The sequence below is a fragment of the Rhamphochromis longiceps genome, linkage group LG17 (genome assembly GCF_057381845.1).
Source record: "Rhamphochromis longiceps isolate RC_006_pf linkage group LG17, R_longiceps_female_GT1.1, whole genome shotgun sequence".
Classification (NCBI taxonomy): Eukaryota; Metazoa; Chordata; class Actinopteri; order Cichliformes; family Cichlidae; genus Rhamphochromis; species Rhamphochromis longiceps.
Window position 1 is genome coordinate 1,648,562 of NC_140573.1, and position 18,552 is coordinate 1,667,113.

The 18,552-nt window shown below is 40.8% G+C and overlaps 1 protein-coding gene across 1 annotated transcript in view; it reads left to right on the forward strand.

Annotated features, from left to right (window-relative positions):
* The window catches only part of LOC146649034 (cytidine monophosphate-N-acetylneuraminic acid hydroxylase-like), a 35,424-nt gene extending 26,543 nt beyond the window's left edge, over window positions 1-8,881 (forward strand). The window contains exons 11-15 of the mRNA XM_085386707.1: window positions 1,703-1,846; window positions 2,247-2,421; window positions 3,685-3,801; window positions 3,975-4,090; window positions 4,599-8,881. Of these exons, the coding sequence (XP_085242833.1) occupies window positions 1,703-1,846; window positions 2,247-2,421; window positions 3,685-3,801; window positions 3,975-4,090; window positions 4,599-4,737 (691 nt within the window). The 3' untranslated portion in view covers window positions 4,738-8,881. The remainder of the gene's footprint in view (window positions 1-1,702; window positions 1,847-2,246; window positions 2,422-3,684; window positions 3,802-3,974; window positions 4,091-4,598) is intronic.
* The last annotated feature ends 9,671 nt before the right edge of the window (window positions 8,882-18,552 follow it).

An 18,552-nucleotide genomic window follows, 5' to 3' on the forward strand; every position in this document is an offset into this window, starting at 1 on the left:
CGCCGACAGGTCAAGACCGCGCGTCCACGGCCAGGAGGGGGCGTAACCCCCGGGCTATGTGCTTCTTAGCAGACTTCTGGGCTGCCGTCCTATAATAATTTTCACCTAACCGATTTTGACAAATTTTACCATAACGGGTCTCACCGAAGAAAGAGAACTTTTTTACGACCAATTAAACAGTCTCTGTTACTTCTGGGAACAGTTTCTGTCCTAATTTCCCTACCAAACTACCTGAGCCTTCAGCTCAATATCCAGGGACTCAAACCCAACATTATTACTTTCATATTTCTTCAACTTCATTAAATACTCTTAAACAACTTTAACTGCATAACACACGGTGATTCTCATCAAAATCAAAACAGACACCCACCAGCAACGTCAGTGAGTAGGCTTTTAATTTAATGCAGCCCAATTTGGCACAATTTGGGAATCAACTCAACAGGCAGTGCCTTACCTTTTAGATGCACCCGGGAAGCTCACTCACATCAGATCCCTGGTCCGTGCCTGTCCGCTCGACCACCTCAGACCGTCCACACCTCACACTTCCACCCCAATACCACAGGACGAGCCCCCAAAATGTTAAGGTTCAAAATATTGGGGATGGACACCAGAGGAAAAACCCACAATAACAACACTGGTCCGGTCGGGTTGAGTCAAACGATGATTTAATGATCACACACACACGTGGGAGATGGACACTGTATGCAGACAGTCTCAGATCTCATCTCAAAAAACACATCACCATAGTTTTATGAAATCAGGGTATTAGAACGCCCCCTCATGCATAGTGACAGGTGTAATACAATCAATGTTGACAATTTTATTTAACACAAAGAATAACATTGTCTCCTTCCCGAGGGCAGACGCTGACTGCCCCCGTCTCCTGGAACCGTCTGTACCCTGCTAAGACACAACATGGCAGCTACAAGGACTCTTTCATTTGTTAAGACCATCAGTGTGTATTGCTCTAAATCAAGTCTATAATATTAAATGAATATTGCTGGATCAGCTACTTCTACTTAAAACATATTAAAACATGACTAAGCACAAAATCACCAAGAATAACATCTTATAAGTGCTGTGTAAGCGCGTGCGGCCTTCCAAGCTCAAAGCCTTTGCCCTCCATAGATCAGCCAGACTCGCGCTGGCTGTAGCTTTTAACCTTTAATTACCTTGAGCACAACTCTAGAAAAAGCAACAAACTGCAATGTGTATGGAATGATCAGGGTTACATCTGCAATGGAAAATCATGTTATTATTCTGGTACCTGTAAGAAAAGATCAAACTAAAGTTATCACCATCACTGTAATGCAAAGAATAATGTAAGGTCAAAAACTTCAATTTATGCTTAATGCAAAGCTGGTTATATACTTCTAATGAACTAATAATGCCATATTAAAATATTAAATGATAATGAGAAAAACATCCCCTCCTTATTCTACACAATACATTTGTGATGTTAATAAATAAGGATAAGATTAACATGATTTTGAGATTGTAGTATTATTTACATCGTACACAGCATCCCAACTCTTCTGCAAACAGGGTTGTACGACACAGTCGTGGCCCAAACTTTGGACAGTGACGGGACTGCTAATGACTGTTAAGTTACAGATGTAGCATTTAAACAAACATGAGACCTAACTTGTTCTTTATGTGTCCTTTTACTTCTCTGTCTGTTTGTACTGTGTGTTGGGTGTAGATACATAAAGGATACTAATATCAAAAACAGTGCAGAGGACCTCAATGCAGTCATTAATAAGCTGGCACCAGCAATCAAGACTTGGACACCGCAGCCAGGTGCTGTGCTGGACCTGGGCCTCGCTCTGAGAGACCCCACCAGCAGGTTGGAACAGCTCACATGTTTATCTGTGTTTGCCATTCTTTGCCACTGTGGGAAAGAGACTCTTATTCCATCTGTGTAATACAACTACATAAACCACAGACACTTAAACAGTAATGTCAGTAGCTGAAAGGCCAGTGAATAAACAGATTAGTCTGATGGGAAAAAATCCTCACCGTCTGCACTGCCAATGTAAAATTCAAAAGCTTTGGACAGTAGCTTCAGCCTGTCTTTTTCATCTTTATATAGTTTGTATGTGTGCAGTAACTGTATAAAATGACTTTTATTCTTACTGAGTTACAACAAGCTACAGCTGCTCAATTAGCTCATGTCAATCAGAACATCTGATCTGACTGCATGTCCATGTTATCTGCTGACATGTGTTTGCTATGACCACCCATAGTGAGGCCATCATCAATCCACCAGCCAGTGCAAAACTCTACAAGGACAGCTGGGAGTTCGACTTGTATGTGAACGAGCTGAACAGTGCCATCAAGTCGGACATATTTAAACATCAGAGCTGGATCCAGTTTTATTACACGTGGGCTGGCTTTCGAAACTACAACCTTGTTGTGCGGGTAAATGTTCTCCTGCAGAGCTGTTTGACTCTTTTTTTTTTTTGTCAAGAACTGTTCTGCACTCAACATCTGACCTTTGTCTGCATTTACTGTGTTCTCGTGACTTTTCCTACCTAAGAGCATTTCTCTGCTTACTGCTTCCAGAAACCAAATAAAACACACGAGCCTGCAAAAAAGGACTGTAAAAATATTTACTTTGTCCATTTCTATATGGTTGGGGGAGAAAGCATTAAGAAAAAACAAAATAAAAACTATTGTGCGTCGTGACCTTGAGATTGGACCGACAACCCGCTCAGAATGTGCCCTGCCTCCTGGCCCGTGAAAGCCAACAAGAGCTGGACAATAAGATGGATGTTCAATAAGGAGAGATCATTAGAAAGAACTGAGCATGATTCATCAATGTACAGAATTCAATTAAGATATTTCAGTAGTCTGAGGGCCCATCGCAGCAGAACGTAATCCCAGCAGTGACAGGGATTAGGGCAGGACCACCCCGGGAGTCTGGGTGGAGGTTTGGATGGAGCTTGAGTAATATGGGAGAGGCTGAGATGGGGAGGAGGTGGGTTGCATGAAGGCGACTGCAAGGGAAATAACAGATGAGATTTAAAGTACGCGGATTGGAGGATGATTGGCCTTAAAAAAGACGATTGGACTAGACCAGTGATGTCACAATCAGGCTGTGACAGTGACGTGAAGCTGAGATTAGCCCCAAAAACCTGGGAAGCAGACAGATGTATGACTAAAGATCTTCCGTGCTGAACTTGTCCACCAAGCAGTGAGCAGTGTGATTATGAATGAAATCTTTTTTTTCATGCACATAGTAGTGATGTGTGCATCATTTTACTTTCCGTTAACCTTGTAAACCATAAAACCCAATGAAAAATGTAGAAGTTCAACAAAAATCAAAAGAACTGAGACGTTTTCCGGCTAAGCTTCCTTGTAACTATGCTATGATAGAGACGGGCTTCCAGTGTTTTAAAGCAATAAATACGTGTTTTTTTTACACCTGAGCAGAAATTTTATTTTATATGTTTTTTGATAATCCCTTTCCCTCATGCTACAGCAGCCTCTGTAGTACCTGAGCAGAAGCTGATAATACGCGTGCAGGTAACATCCTGCAATGATGAAATCTAAAAACAAACAACTAGCTCTCTGCTCTGATCCCTCATCACCACCTCGCTTCCTTCTAGCTGTTAACGATCTCCTTCTCTCACTCGTTTTTCTTTTGCATTGCTGTCTCACTCAGAGTGTGTCTCCGTGTAGGTCATTGAAACAGACGACAAGTTTGAATGCATCACTGACGGTTATGACTATCTGGTGGACTTTCTGGATCTATCGTTCCCCACAAAGAGACCTGACAGAGAGCACGCCTACTTGGAGGTGAGTCCCTAAACAAACAGATAACAGGATGTGAATAATAGTGATTTCCTCCTGACTCCCAACGAATCGTGAGGAAATGATCACGTCTGTCATCTAACATCTGAAAAACTCCTGTTCTGCCTGGATACTTTATTTACATGCTGTTATGCTCATGCTGCTTCGTTTAATCTAAGATTAAAAACAGGATTGGAGTGATGAGGTACGTGGTGCTGCACGGCTGTCTGTGGGACGACCTGTACATCGGCTTTCAGAACCGCGTCAGCCGAGACCCAGACATCTACCACCACAAGTACAGACATTTAATCTCACGGATTCTTTGTCATGCTGTAAATTGTTCGAATAACTATGCTGCACTTTCAGTGTTTTTGAGCTAAACATGAAGAATTGATAAATATCTATACACACAGATTTATTTACACACATACATACACATATCTGATTATACACACAGATCAAAATACACAATACTATTTAGCAAAATATAATTTTGATGTATTTTACTTTATGTAGGAGGAGCACTCAGACACACATGTTGTTACAGCATGTTTATTTTGTTAAGAATATTCATTGCCATTTTCAAGCCTAATAACTCTTAGCTTAGCTATCACAACCATGTAATGTTGTAAATGGGAAATCCTTGATTCTGCTCTTTTTTGACTAACTTCATAATTACCTGCATGTGATGTATTTAGGGTCCGTGTCAGTTACAGCTAAAGAACAGTAACTTAGGCTGCATCCACAGGGACACTGTGCTACTGTGAATGTATGAACTTTAATCACCTCGTCTTGGCCTCTAGGTTCTGGAAGCACTTCCAAGCAGAGCTGCCACTTTGCAGGCCAGACTGGGAACAGTTCCGAAAACAGGTCTTCACCATCGATGAGTCGACCATACCTCTCAGTGATACAACGATGGGAAATAACTGTGCCCTGTCATGAATTGATTCTGGTTTGATTCTGGATTTGTAAAGATCCAGTTACTGATTTCCTGATTTGATGTAATGCATATTAACTATGCAGTTCCAATTGGGCCTAGGTCACCGCTTTACATTAATGAGATAGCAAAGTAATCAATCAGGTGGCTGTCAGGTAAGGAACTCAGCTCAGGGTCATCAGTCTTTAATAGACAAAACACTGATTTTGCACATTTAATCATCTTTCAGATCAGGAAAACTGTTTACAATCAATTTCTGTGAAGTATAAATCTATGTTTTTACCTTAACAATGCTATGTAATTGATGGTAATAAAAATGACATCTATTTTGCTATTAATGTGCGTACTCACCTGAACAACAGAACATGCTGATTCAATAACTTCTGAAAAATAGGAAGCACATCAGTTGCATGAATACAAGAAACAAGGATGGCTACTAAGCTATGGTGTTATTTTTGTGCCACTATTCTGAGCGCACGTAAAAAAAAATTTGCAAGTGCAAGTGTTGCATTTTGAGGAGAAATTTATTAAGCTTGATCAGCTGTTGGTGGAATTTATTTAATATTAATTTCTAGTATCAGCTGATGTTTGCTGGAGCCACAGCTGTAAAGCTGCTGGTCATGATATCGGTTTGGATATGTGGTGAGAGGGAAACATGAAGGTGATACAGATCATACATATATACCAACAAGACAGCGTACATCACTGTCACAGCAGTGTTTGTTTTCATTCAAAGGCTTTATGGTTTTTCCTATAATACCTGGTGGGCCGGTCTCAATGCCCGGGCCAATTTTTTGTCCCAGTCCGGCCCTGGCTGACCAGTAGACTTGTAGTCAACACCGCCTAAACCAAGACCAAGACCAGAGGATACTGAGACCAAGACCAAGACAAAGTCGAGACGAGACCAAGACAAAAAAGTCTTTAAACTGCAGCCAGATGCTGCTTCGTATGATATTGATAATGATATTATCCTATATCCTCGCATGTGATTGGCCACAATACGGAGGGATTGGAGCATAGCTGAGCCACTGTGTGAGAGCTGAGCAGCAAAAGGAAATTAAGTGAGGAGCGGCTCTCACTCACTACAAAGCGCTCTGTAAGCACGGCTCTTAGAATCAGAATCAGAATACTTTATTAATCCCGAAGGAAAAAGGAAAATATAATAGAGCTGATGCTTTTGCGCATGAGACATTATCGCACGTTACGTTGTGTGTCATGGATGCTGTTGACTCCAAATCTCCCGACCACTATGCTATGGCGTTATTTTTGTGCCACTATTCTGAGCGCACGTAAAAAAAAGTTTGCAGGTGCAAGTGTTGCATTTTGAGGAGAAATTTATTTTGAGCGAAGAAAAGCTAAATTTGAGATGATGATGATGGCCTTTATTTGTCAGTTGCAGGTCTTTTGCCCACAACCGAGATGACAGACCTTACCGACCGTACATACAATACACAAACATCACATTGGGGAGACAGGTCAGGCTAGGTAGCGAGGAAAAAAAAAACATTGAAATGTGTAACACAGAAGGATAATACAGGAATGCACAGATATCAATCACCATAGCACAATAAACACAGACAGCAACATGGGAAAGCGTTCCAGTGTGTACATCTGATCTGGGACCGCTGCAATCTTCGACTGCGCCTCCAGCTGACCCGATGTCCACATCAGAGGGGAGGCAAGCGTTGGAGGTGGCGTTGGATCCGGGGTAGGGCGGGTGATGCGTCAGTGAGTGCTTATCAGTATCAGTATGTGTATGCGTGTCCATAGTTCAGCTGAGACAGTGTCCTTCGCTTCAAATTTGAGTGAACAAACTTCACTGCTGCATGCAAAAATGTATTTCAGTGTTTGCTATTATCCACACACACACACACACACACCAGCAGCCCCTCTCGCTCAGTTTTTGCATTTGCGCTCACTTGCAATGTGTTGCTCGTGCTCTCAACATTTCTGCCCGTGCGCGCTCAACTCTTTCTCTACACCATTATATTTGTGCCACAAAACCAGCCAATCACAGACTTGGATGCAAAAAAAAATCTGCTTTTTGCCAGGGCTCTAGACTAACTTTTTGCCAGTTAGGCGTACCGGTACAAAAGTTAGGCGCACTCACATTTTTCAACCGCATCGCTTAACATCGCAGTTTTACATGTGCACTTTTTTGGGGGGAAGTTGCAGTCCATACAGACAATATTCATTTCTAAATTATTAAGTAACAATCTTGTGCTTAAAGTGCTTTGTCAATATTGTAGAAAATGTTAAACTTAATCATCACATCGGCTCCTCTGACGACCTGTTTGCTGCTTCCTGCCGCTGAAAGGCCGTGGGGAGAGGGGACACTTGGGCATTTATTGCAGCATATAATGTGTTTCTGGATACACTGCTGCTTTTTCAGCGTTCAGAGATTGATGGCACCGTGCCAGAGCTGGCTATGAATTTCAGACAGATCAGGCCTTAACTTTACAAAAAAGTTATCAATCATTCTTTTCATCTTTTCTTATTACCCACAGCTACATCCACTTCTGTCAGGCCTAGGCTGCTCACTAAGGCTGAGTATAATCACTGATTTCTATAATCCATTCGATTCCGGTTCTCAAAGTCCTGATTCGATTCAATTTCGCCTCAGACAGTCAGAAATGTTATAATTCTGATCATTTATCAGCACTGATACACATGAGACTTCATCAGAATTGTGAACATCACAGCAGAAAAACATGAAGGAGATTTTCCTGTCCTGCCTTTTTGTAGCAGATAACCATATGATATTCTGCAATTTTAAAACGTTTAAATTTCTTCAGTATTGAACAACAGAAAAAAATATGCTTTCTTGTCCAAGGTCATTTAAATGAAAAAAAGCCGACAGCGCTGTGAACAACAGTAGACTGGTGGGTAATAAGCAAATGAATAATGCAGAAAACAGATTTGAGACGGGAAACTGTTCTTGAAGTACCGAGAGAGATAGAGCTGTGCATGAAGTGTGATTTTTATCGTGGTGGAAGCAAAACAGCGAAACCCAGAGGGAATTCATGACGACATTGATCAAATGTGAAGCGCAGTTTGCTGCTTCTTTTGCTGCTGGCTCAGTGGATTTTGGTTGGAGAGACAAAACCTGCAGCTCAGAATCAGCGCAAAAAGATGTAAACACAGCGCGGACCGGACGCATCAGGATCGCTAAGCTCCGACAGCCTGTCCGTCTGCGGGCCGTCGGGTGAGAAAGCCGAGAAAGACAAAGCTGATTCTGATGCGTCGGCTCTGTGTTTACGTCTTTGTGTGGAGTCCGTGTACCTGCTCTCATCTGCTGTTTGGTTGTTGTTGAAATGGTTTTGTGAGCTTTAATCTGAGAATCTGGCGTTTGTGGCAAAACACGGTTATATTTAAAAGTCAGGATTTAATGAATAATATTGCTTTATTCAAGCTGCTCACCTCCCACTTCCACCTGCACTTTCAACTGGACCACGGCCAATCAGAGAGGTCCCGCCCCTGACTATCTCTGATTGGTTTAGTCCACGATAGGGGCAAAATGTGTGTCTGTTGTTGACCACACAGAGTTGCAGAGATTTTTTTTTTTTTTTTTTTGTTACCAAATATTTTTTTTAGTCGCACCACTGAAAAATATGGTTGCATAGACCAAATTGGTCGCACTCTAGAGCCCTGCTTGCACCTGCAATATTTTTTTTTTGCATGCGCTCAGAATAGTGGAACAAAAATAACGCCAATCAAATATTTTGTTTTAATCTGTAAAAAAATAATCAAAAAAAACTAGTGTAAACTGTATCTACTTCGATGGATGAAATGAGTCTCTCATATATTTGACCTTATCATTATTATTGTGAAATGAACATGAATGCAAACGTGATTAAATTATTCATTTAGGCTTTGTTTGTTAAACATGCTAAGTACAACTGTCAAGCTGTAAAACTGAAACAAATCTTTTCATTAAGTTTACATCAACTGTGGATTTGTCATTCAAACCTCTGGGGAAAAAACCTGATGTGAACAAACCAGTAAAACTGTTGATTTTTTGAGGAATCACTGATTAATCTTGAATCGAGGATTATGAAATGATTGTCTCACATATTGATAGTATGAAAACAATAAATTTGGACTGTCACCCCAGCAAAGAACCATACTGTACTATAGATGGATGCATTTAGATGCATACTGTGCTTTGGATACACTGTAAAAAATGGCAGTGAAATTGACATAAAAACCATGTAAAATTCCTACAGAAATGAATAGTAAACCCCAAAACACAATTTTTCTGTTTCAATCACAGTGGACTTTTGTAAACTATTAAACAGAATGTTTTTGTTATATTTACAACATCAATGTGTAATTATTAGTGATGTGCGGATCGATCCTGAAATATCGATTCCTCCGATACCAATCATTTATGTTCTAGAATCGATTCTCACATTAAAATATCGATATTTTAGTAATTTAGGGTAAATTTGTAGTTTATCATTAACAGGAACACAGTGGAAAGAAACTATATCATTCTGATTGTCTACATTCAAAGGAACTACTTCCTCTTCCGCCTTTCATAGTCATGTGCGAAATACGGCTGTATAAATGTCTCGCAGCCCCTTGGTGCGCACTCACAACAATGGCTGAGCGTAATTGTGCAGACGTATTTTACCTCCACAAACAGCTGAGACATGGTTTGCGATACATGTGGCAAAAAAGTGCTCCAAGAGTGAGGTGTTGTGGCCATACTTGCCAACCTTGAGACCTCAGAATTAGGGAGACGTTCAAAAGGGCTGTTTTGGGGTGATAAATACATTTTACAGTGTTTATTTATCGGATAAAATCCGTTAAATGTCACCGTTATTGTCACGGTTCTGGGTCCGTTGGACCCAGCAATTGAGTTTATTATGTTTTGGTACTTTTGCATCATGGATTATCCTTTATGTTTCTCTGGTACTTTGTGTTTCAGTTATCTTGGTGTTTTGGATTGTTTTCTCATTCTCTTGTTGTGGTGATGTTTATTATTAGAGTTTCCTGTTTTATTGTGAAAGTCTTTGTCTTAGGTCAGTGTGTGCAGCTTTGTTCCCCCGGTCTCGTTAGCCCTGATCTCCCCCAGTTGTGTCTCCCTTCTGTTGCCCATTCCCTCATTACTGCCCTGTGTATATAAGCCCTGTGTTTTCCCATGCTCTGTGTCGCGTCGTACCATCAGATTATGCCTGTGTGTTTTTTGGTCTCAGTGTTCAGTCCTCACTTCATGTTTTGTTTTCTTGCCTTGCCAGCAATAAAGCTGAGGTTTTTGAGTTGCATTCCGTTTTCCGAGTCCTGCATTTGGATCCTCATCTCTGCCTGCCCGCACACAGAGCCCTGACAGTTATTATTGGCCAGCCCGGAAACAGCGGGGGTGTCCAAATTCAGAGGCTGCTTCCACCCGAGGACCCGGCCTTCAATCTGGGTTAGATCTGGGATTTGGATCTCCACCATAGGTGCATCTACTAAAAACCTCAGAGGAATCGGAGTGACCTCAACCTGAAGGTCAGAGGTCAGGTTTACTGAGCGTCTTGTGAACTCGATACCATGGGTGTTTCTACAAGGAGGCTGAGGGACAGCACTGGAGGACATCCATATTTACTTTAGCTAAGATGACTTAAAGTAAAATGATTACCTTACAGCGGGGATGTCAGAGTCATTTACCAAATACAGCCCATTTTTACCGAATGTGAGTCTGGTGAAATTCAACAGTATTTGCTGTCGTAAATGAAAACAAATGTGTCAGCATGATTTAAACTGTAAAAAATAAATATGTTAAATTACAGAAAAAAGGTTTGGTAATTCAAAGAAAATGCCCGGTTTTTTAACTGTAACCATTGTGAAAAACAAATTTACATCAAGTCCAGCTGTGTGCCAAGCAGCGTAGGACCCAGATGCAGGACTGGGAGATGAGAGATGCAGTAGTGATGCCCAAAGGCCTGTGCCCAGGAAAGGGGGCGTGCCCAAACGAATCCTGTGTCGAGACCCTTATCGGTTTAAGAATATCACATGGCCACAGATAAATGACATAACTGCCTTGTTATGTTACTCAAGCTGTAGAAAAAACGCGGGAATTCAAATTTTGAACTGGATCTGAGGTTCTGAGGATCACCACAAGCACATTAGGAAGCCACCCCCAAAAAATATCAGCTGTCAGGGAGCATTTTGACATGTTATCGCCCAATAATAACCAGTGTTGGTCAAGTTACTTGAAAAAAGTAATCAGTAACTAATTACTGATTACTTCCCCAAAAAAGTAATCCCGTTACTTTACTGATTACTTATTTTCAAAAGTAATTAATTACTTAGTTACTTTTTAAAAACACGATTTACAACCTGAAGAGGTGATAAAGCGATAGATCTTTCAGCCCAATTCTACTTTTTCTGCATAATCCATCATACAAAATGTAATCAGATGGAAAAGTCTCTTTTTTTAACTTGTTTTATTAGTTTTAATCTTTTAACTTTATGCATCAAGCAAAAATTTAATTATCTGCAACATTCTCTGACTGGAAGAAATTAGTTTAACATTTAAAGCTATTTTCTGCACATTCCAGCACATAAAATAAAATATTTTTTGTGTTTACACTCACTCTTTCAAATAGATGCAAGTAAAACACAGCAGAAAATAAATAAAGTCAAAGACTCAGCGGTCCTGTTGCTCTATTTTCACCTGTAAAGCAGGAGTGGGGCAGGCGGAGGTTTACCCTGGTGCAGGTGTGCCGCGGTCAGTGGAAGAATCCGTGAGTTTCTCTGTGAGTTTCCCATTACATCGTAGCTACTCGGTGCTTGCTCGGAAGTTTAGGGGTTTTTTTCGCTGTAAAAAGTTTTCTTCCCACGCACAGCGGACACTAATGTTTTTGTCACTTTTTATGGAATCAAACTCAAAGTAAGGTCAGTACTTCCACGCTTTAAACGCTGCACGCTCATACTCTCTCCCACAATCGATATGTTATCCATTGTTGATCTGCACACAGCTGTTGTCACCAACGGCGCACTCGCTTACGTCACTGTCATGAGACATTCTTGCAAAAAAATCACGGTTTTAGTAACGCAGTAACGCAGCGTTCCTACGGGAAAGTAACGGTAATCTAATTACCGATTTTGCAATAGTAATCCCTTACTTTACTCGTTACTTGAAAAAAGTAATCAGATTACAGTAACGCGTTACTGCCCATCTCTGGCGGTTACACATGAAATGCAAACTATTTACATGGCAACGCACAGCTGGCACCAATGGTGAATCGTTCATCTAGAGCAATTTTTGGGGCAGCTGCTGAGGAGAAGTCAATGTTATGTGCAACCTGTGGCTGTATCTTGGTCATATGGTGAACGTACTCACAACGTGGAGGCTTAAAAACGGCCAAATCTTGTACCCAACTGTTTGGGTATTAGGTGTGCGCCTCCAGCGATTTATAATTCCGAAAATGATTCACCGTGTGCGAATGCGCTGACTCCACAGACAAGGTACGCGAAAATATCAGGATAGGACAACGGCGGTAGGCTGTCTGGGTTTCTGCTCCGCTGCCTTATTTCAGACGGGTCCACATTACCAATGCACGCTACCATCTCTTGGCGTCTGGGCGCAATCGGTCGCGATACAGCCCTTTGTCTTTTGCGCTGATTTTAAGCATGGTTCTGGCAGTCCTGCTTCCAACACTTACTGTGTTTTGATTTGTGGCCTTCTGTCATGGCGCCGCGATCCCACAATGCACTGCGGCGTGACGTCAACTCCAAAGCCCAATACCGTCCTTTTTCTTTTGAGCTACTTTTCAGAATGCTTCGTAACAATCTTGTTTTGATTCGTGGCCTGCCAAGATGGTGCTGCGCTCCCACAATGCATTGCGCCGTTACGTCAACTCCAAAGCCCTTTGCGTGCAGGAGGATATGCGCATGCGCATTACCATGGTGATTTTAAAAATAAAGATAAAATGAAAAGTAATTAATAAAAAGTACAGATTTAAATATTCCCACAAATGTGCAATGAACGTGCAAAAACTCTGTTTATTAGTTGTTGCTGTTTCTTTCTTTCTTTTTTTTTTTGAAAAATAACTTCGTCTCTGAGGCGCGAATTCCGACAGCGAGAGGAACGGCCGGATACAGGAGACGGGAAGAAACAAGCCGATAGACTATGCACCTTACCATATGCTACTTCCGGTGGGGAAACTCCTGTAGGCGCTTCGTTTCCGGTGTGATATTCGCGTCTTGTTTACGGTCGGGTTTTCCAAAAAAAAGGCCACCAAATGGACAAATCAAGCAGCGAGTTACATTTCTCAAGATGTCTTGGGCATTTACCAAATATATCTGTAGATGATGTTCATCGACTTGTCGATATTTTTCCCTTGCCCCTCAGAGCAAAAGAGAAAAGGGATTGAAAATTCTCAGTATTTGTATATAGCGTTCCCTCGTTTATCGCGGGTGTTATGTTCTACAAATAACCAGCGAGAGGTGAAATCTGCGAAGTAGCCAGCTTTATTTTTTACAATACCTTTAGATGTTTTAAGGCTGTAAAACCCGTCACTACACACTTTATGCACTTTTCTCAGACAGGCATGAACAGTTTCACACTTTTCTCTCTTGTTTTGAAACCAAAGATCAAAACCTGTTTTCAGTCCCAAACATTTATTTGAGAAATAAACATACAGTATATTTGTTTATCTATAAATAATAATGACAGATTTTTGAACTAATGAATTTAACTTTAAGCTTAATTGTTTAATTTAAGCTAGTGATATGTGGATCGATCCTGAAATATCGATTCCTCCGATACCAATCATTTATGTTCTAGAATCAATTCTCACATTAAAATATCGATATTTTAGTAATTTAGGGTAAATTTGTAGTTTATCATTAACAGGAACACAGTGGAAAGAAACTATAACATTCGGATTGTCTACATTCAAAGGAACTACTTCCTCTTCCGCCTTTCATAGTCGTGCGAAATACGGCTGTATAAATGTCTCGCAGCCCCTTGGCGTGCGCACTCACAACAATGGCTGAGCGTAATTGGAGTCATGTGCGGACTTATTTTACCTCCACAAACAGCTGAGACGTGGTTTGCAATACATGTGGAAAAAAGGTGAGGTGTTGTGGCCATACTAGGGAGACATTCAAAAAGGCTGTTGGGGGCGGTGTTAAATACATTTTACAGTGTTGATTTATCAGATAAAATACGTTAAATGTCCGGAAATAGCGGGGGTGTCCAAATTCAGAGGCTGCTTCCACCTGAGGACGCGGCCTTCACAGTCTAAAGAAAGCCGGGTAGTACGTCATGAGCTCCCTCGGTGGAGTGAAACTCTGCCGTCTGCTCCTTGCTATCTAAAATATAACCGGGCGCTGACGTAAACTCTCCACCGTCTCACACTTTGTTTAATTAGTTTTCTGTTTAACGTTTATTCAGCTGTGTGAAAACCCCGGAGGAACCCTCCCGAGGGATTAATAAAGTTAAATTTAATTTAATTTAATCTAATAACTTTAATCTCAGCCAAACCGATTTACTCAAGAACAAATAAAACACTGAAAGAGCCAAACAATAACAAGTGACTTATATATCATGTTTAACCCAAGTAGTGAAAGACCGCGGGGGTTTGAAAACGATGTGTCGGTCGGCTCAGATGTTTGAAGTTTACACAGCTACATTCTCACCTGAAAATATGTCAAAAGTTTTTTTGTGACCCAAAAAGAGAAATAAGAGTAATATTAAGACTAAGTAGCTGCCGCCATTGTTGGAAACTGGAACTGGCTGGGCCGCGCTATGAATTCTGCGATATGGTTTTCATTTTTGTTGCCCGGGTGGAAAATCAGGAGAGTTTCGGGAGGGGTTGGCATGTATGGTTGTGGCAACATCACTAACCTTGTCAAACACCTCAGAGTAAATCATATCACAGAATATGACGAGCGTATGTTGAGGCGAACTGAAGAGGAGGACAGGGACAGGTGCTGCTAGGGCGAGACAGACGTCTCTCACGGAGTCCTTTAGTGCTGCAGGCAGGCAACGTGTTCAAATAGCCACAACTTCAGTTTTTTTTATTTCTATATGATGAACTCTGCATTATTAAGTGATAAGAACAAGTAATCTGATGTCCTGTAATGATTATGACGCTATAATTTGAGATACAATAAATAAAACAAGCTTTTGTACAAAGTATCGGTATCGGATCAGTATCATCGATACCAAGCCTGAATATTACTTGGTATCGGATCGGAAAGGAAATCAGTGGTATCACACATCACTAGTGATTATAATCAAATTTAGGAGATGAGCTCCTAGTTCAGTACAGTGAACGACCCAGCAGCAGCACACACTATCTGCAGAGTGGAGAGAACACGGAGCAGAAGACGAACTTTTACCAACGACGTGTTTAGGTCAAATCACAAATATACAATTTTAAGTGTATCTTTGACGATTTGTGGTTGTTCATCTGAAGGTTTGCATGGTAAGTTTAACATCTATGCTACTTTTTTTTCTAAACCAAAACATCACTAGCACCAGTTGATATTTAGACTAATACTTGATAACTAGGTGCTAGCAGCCAGTTCAGCTGAAAAGCACGGGCAAACTTTTGAAATACTAAAAATGATCACCTGCATCTTTTGTAAAAAGATATTGGTCACATTAAGAGGCTGTGTACTAGACTGCAGAGTGCATACGAATGAGCCTTGTTGTCTTTTCAAATGCGTTGTAATTGTAGTCAAACATTCACCACTTTGCTTTCAAGGGGCATTTTTTTATCATGTGTCCAATGCACCTGCACTTCAAGCTGCTCCTAAAGCTCTTATTGCAGATTTAAAATGTGCGGTTTCATTATGTGCCCGCCATTTTCACACAGTGAAAGAGCTAGTGTCTCACTTAACTGATCATATTGCAGAGGGCCGGGCTGTGTCATGTTCACTAAGTGGTTGTACGCATGTGTTTACAAAAAAGTCATCATTTACTTCTCACATGTGTAGGAAGCATGATGCATGTTCCCCAGATGGTATTAATGACATGTACAAGGAATTTCGCCCTCAGCCCCCAAATGACAGTACAGATTATTAAGAAAACACACATGAAACTAGGGCTGCGCCATATCATACCGTTCACGGTAATACTGGTATAATTTTGGGCAACAATAGGAAAATGAAATATGGCGATAGAATATGGGTAAAACGCCCATGTGCGGTGCCTTTGTTTACAGAAGCACATGGCGGATAAAGCATGGCGGCGATAGTGGATCGTTGAATGAAACAGATGAACCAGAACTGGTTTGTAAAAATGCTGCAGCTTCAGTGGTGTGGAACTGGTTTGGCTTTCGTCCGTCAGATACACAACAAAGCACTATTTTTGGTAGCACATGCTAGCGGGCCGTCGTTGTTACCATGTTGTTTGGAAAATACGGCGCACTTAAAATCAATCCTTTGATTTTTCTGAAAGTCGACAGAGCCCCTTATAATCCCGTGTGCCTTATGTACGAACTCTGGTTGTGTTTACTGACCTGGAAATGATTTTATGTGGTACACGAAAATCTGTCAGATGTTTCAGTACGACTTTGCTAAGCTACGAAGCCGCACCGCTTGATGGATTGTTGGAGCATTACGGCTATCGTAGGCGGAGCCTCGCGGAGTGATACGTACTGTGCTTCAACATAATATTACCGTATTTTAAGTTTTGTGGATATTATACATGGTTATGCTGAGGATGTGTCGGCCAGTTTCCACTGGAAACGCCTTTTGGTTAAACTGTCAGCGAGGAATTTGCATTTGCACTGTTACGTGTTTATATAACTTTAATGCACATAAGAAACAGCTGCTTGTTTAAGTGAAAATACATTGATGGGGATCTTTGCACTAATAAAGTTGAGGTGTTGTAAAGTATTTTGTCTGGTGTCAATTATATTGTCAGTTATATCGTTATCGCAAATGTTCAAATGTATATCGTGATAAATATTTTTAAGTCATATCGCCCTGCTCCAGTTTGCAGTACGTGTTTGAAATAAACTTGACCTTTCACCAGCAGGCTGGCTGTGATATTTTTTTTGCCTCTAAAGATCGTACTTAAAGGGAACATGATACTGCTGTAAGCCACATCATACTACTTATTATAAGGAGTATAATCAGTATGTAGTTTTAGTTTGCATTATACTTCTGAATTAAAGTGTGAAAATCATGAGATTTATTAGATAGGTTTGTATTATCCTATACTGCTGATTTACTGTTTCATGACATTTCATACTGCTGAGGTAAGAAGAGAATATTGTGTGCAGAGAGCACAGAGCACATTCAGCTTCACCCCCACCTTTGTTGGAAGCAGAAAAACAGGGAGCCAAGGTCATAACTCAGGCTCACTGAGAGTTAGAAAGTATGTGATGTTTAGGTTTTTACGACTAGGTGGGGGCCACTAGAGGCTATAAGAGCTTGAGTAACCCTCCACCATTTTGAGATTTGCTGTGACCCTCTTCATGCATGTCTCCCCATCCGGATGGTTTGTGCTCATAAAGTGTTGAATTGTATGGAATAAAAGATTGTTGATTGAGCATTTATACACCGAGTATTGTCCTTCCTTCAGCCCAGAGATTAAAAGAATTGGGAGGATTTAACAATAGTATATGTCCTAATAAGGTTGCAAAAAAAAACGGTTCTTATATCTCTAGTTGTGTTGCGTGTATGGGAACTTTGAAGTGAGATCTGTGCTCTGTGGTATTCAGCATCTCTCAGGAGCAAGCGGAAAGTGGTGTCCCCATAGTCCACCACCTGGGCTGGTTTGGAAAAAGTGTCCTTACAATACATAGAAACCCGTATAGGTGTTTGTGTGTGTGTTTGTATATTTATATGTGTGTATATGTATCGCCAAAATCCAACAACAGTTGCCTCAAGGCACTTTCCCTTTTGTACATTTGAATTGACGCCTTTTTCTAGATTTCAGTGCTGCTCTGCCTGCCCTGACAGAATGTCACTGCAGTGTGTTTTTCTCTTTATTGCTTCTTGTCTCTGCCTGATCGTCTACACCTGTGTATTGTTCATTTCATGTATTAAAAGGTTGTGGTCATTATATGCATTTCAGTGAGAACATGTTGCAAAACTCTTCTCTTTCCTACCGGGTGACACTAGTTCACCCCAGTGAACAGCTGCAGAGACTAACCAGAGAAGAGGATTCACTTTATGACCCGTCTGTTTGGAACTGACTCAGCAGCCTGTAAGCAGCTACACTGACCTCCACAGAGGTGTTTTTATGTGATTCTACGAGCCACAAGAACCTAATTGAGATACTTGGATTAAATACTCGATGTGAGGATTTCAACAAATCATCACAGTCACATTGATGAAAAATATCTGAAAAGTAAAACCCTGACACTGGTCTGAATCACAATAAATGACTTAAAGTAAAAATAGGGCTTCAGGTTTTTAAGGTGCTTTTCAAAGTTAGCAGACTCAGAGCAGCTCTTCATTTGTACTTGCGTTAGTTACCACCCACCAACTCCACAAAGTCATAAAACCAAACCAAGATAATACTGCAATGCTCAGCTGTTTCTCAGTTATCAGCTCTTAAATTGTTTTATTAAGGCATTTTATTACATGAACATAAAGGTCTCCATTCTGGCTTCAGGATCTGTGGTACCAAAATAACAAAAACAAAGCCTTAATGCCAATATCCATAACTAAACTAAACAGAGAGCTGGCAGAAAGGAAATATTTGCAGATCATTTCCCAGACAGTTATAGAGTGTATGTCTATAAAGAGATGTGTTTAGACGATAGACTGCATAAAACAACTGGCCGCACCTTCTGAGTTGAAAAATGAAGAAATAAGAATGTGCCTTAAACTTAGATTGTCTCTATGGGATACTGCTGTCA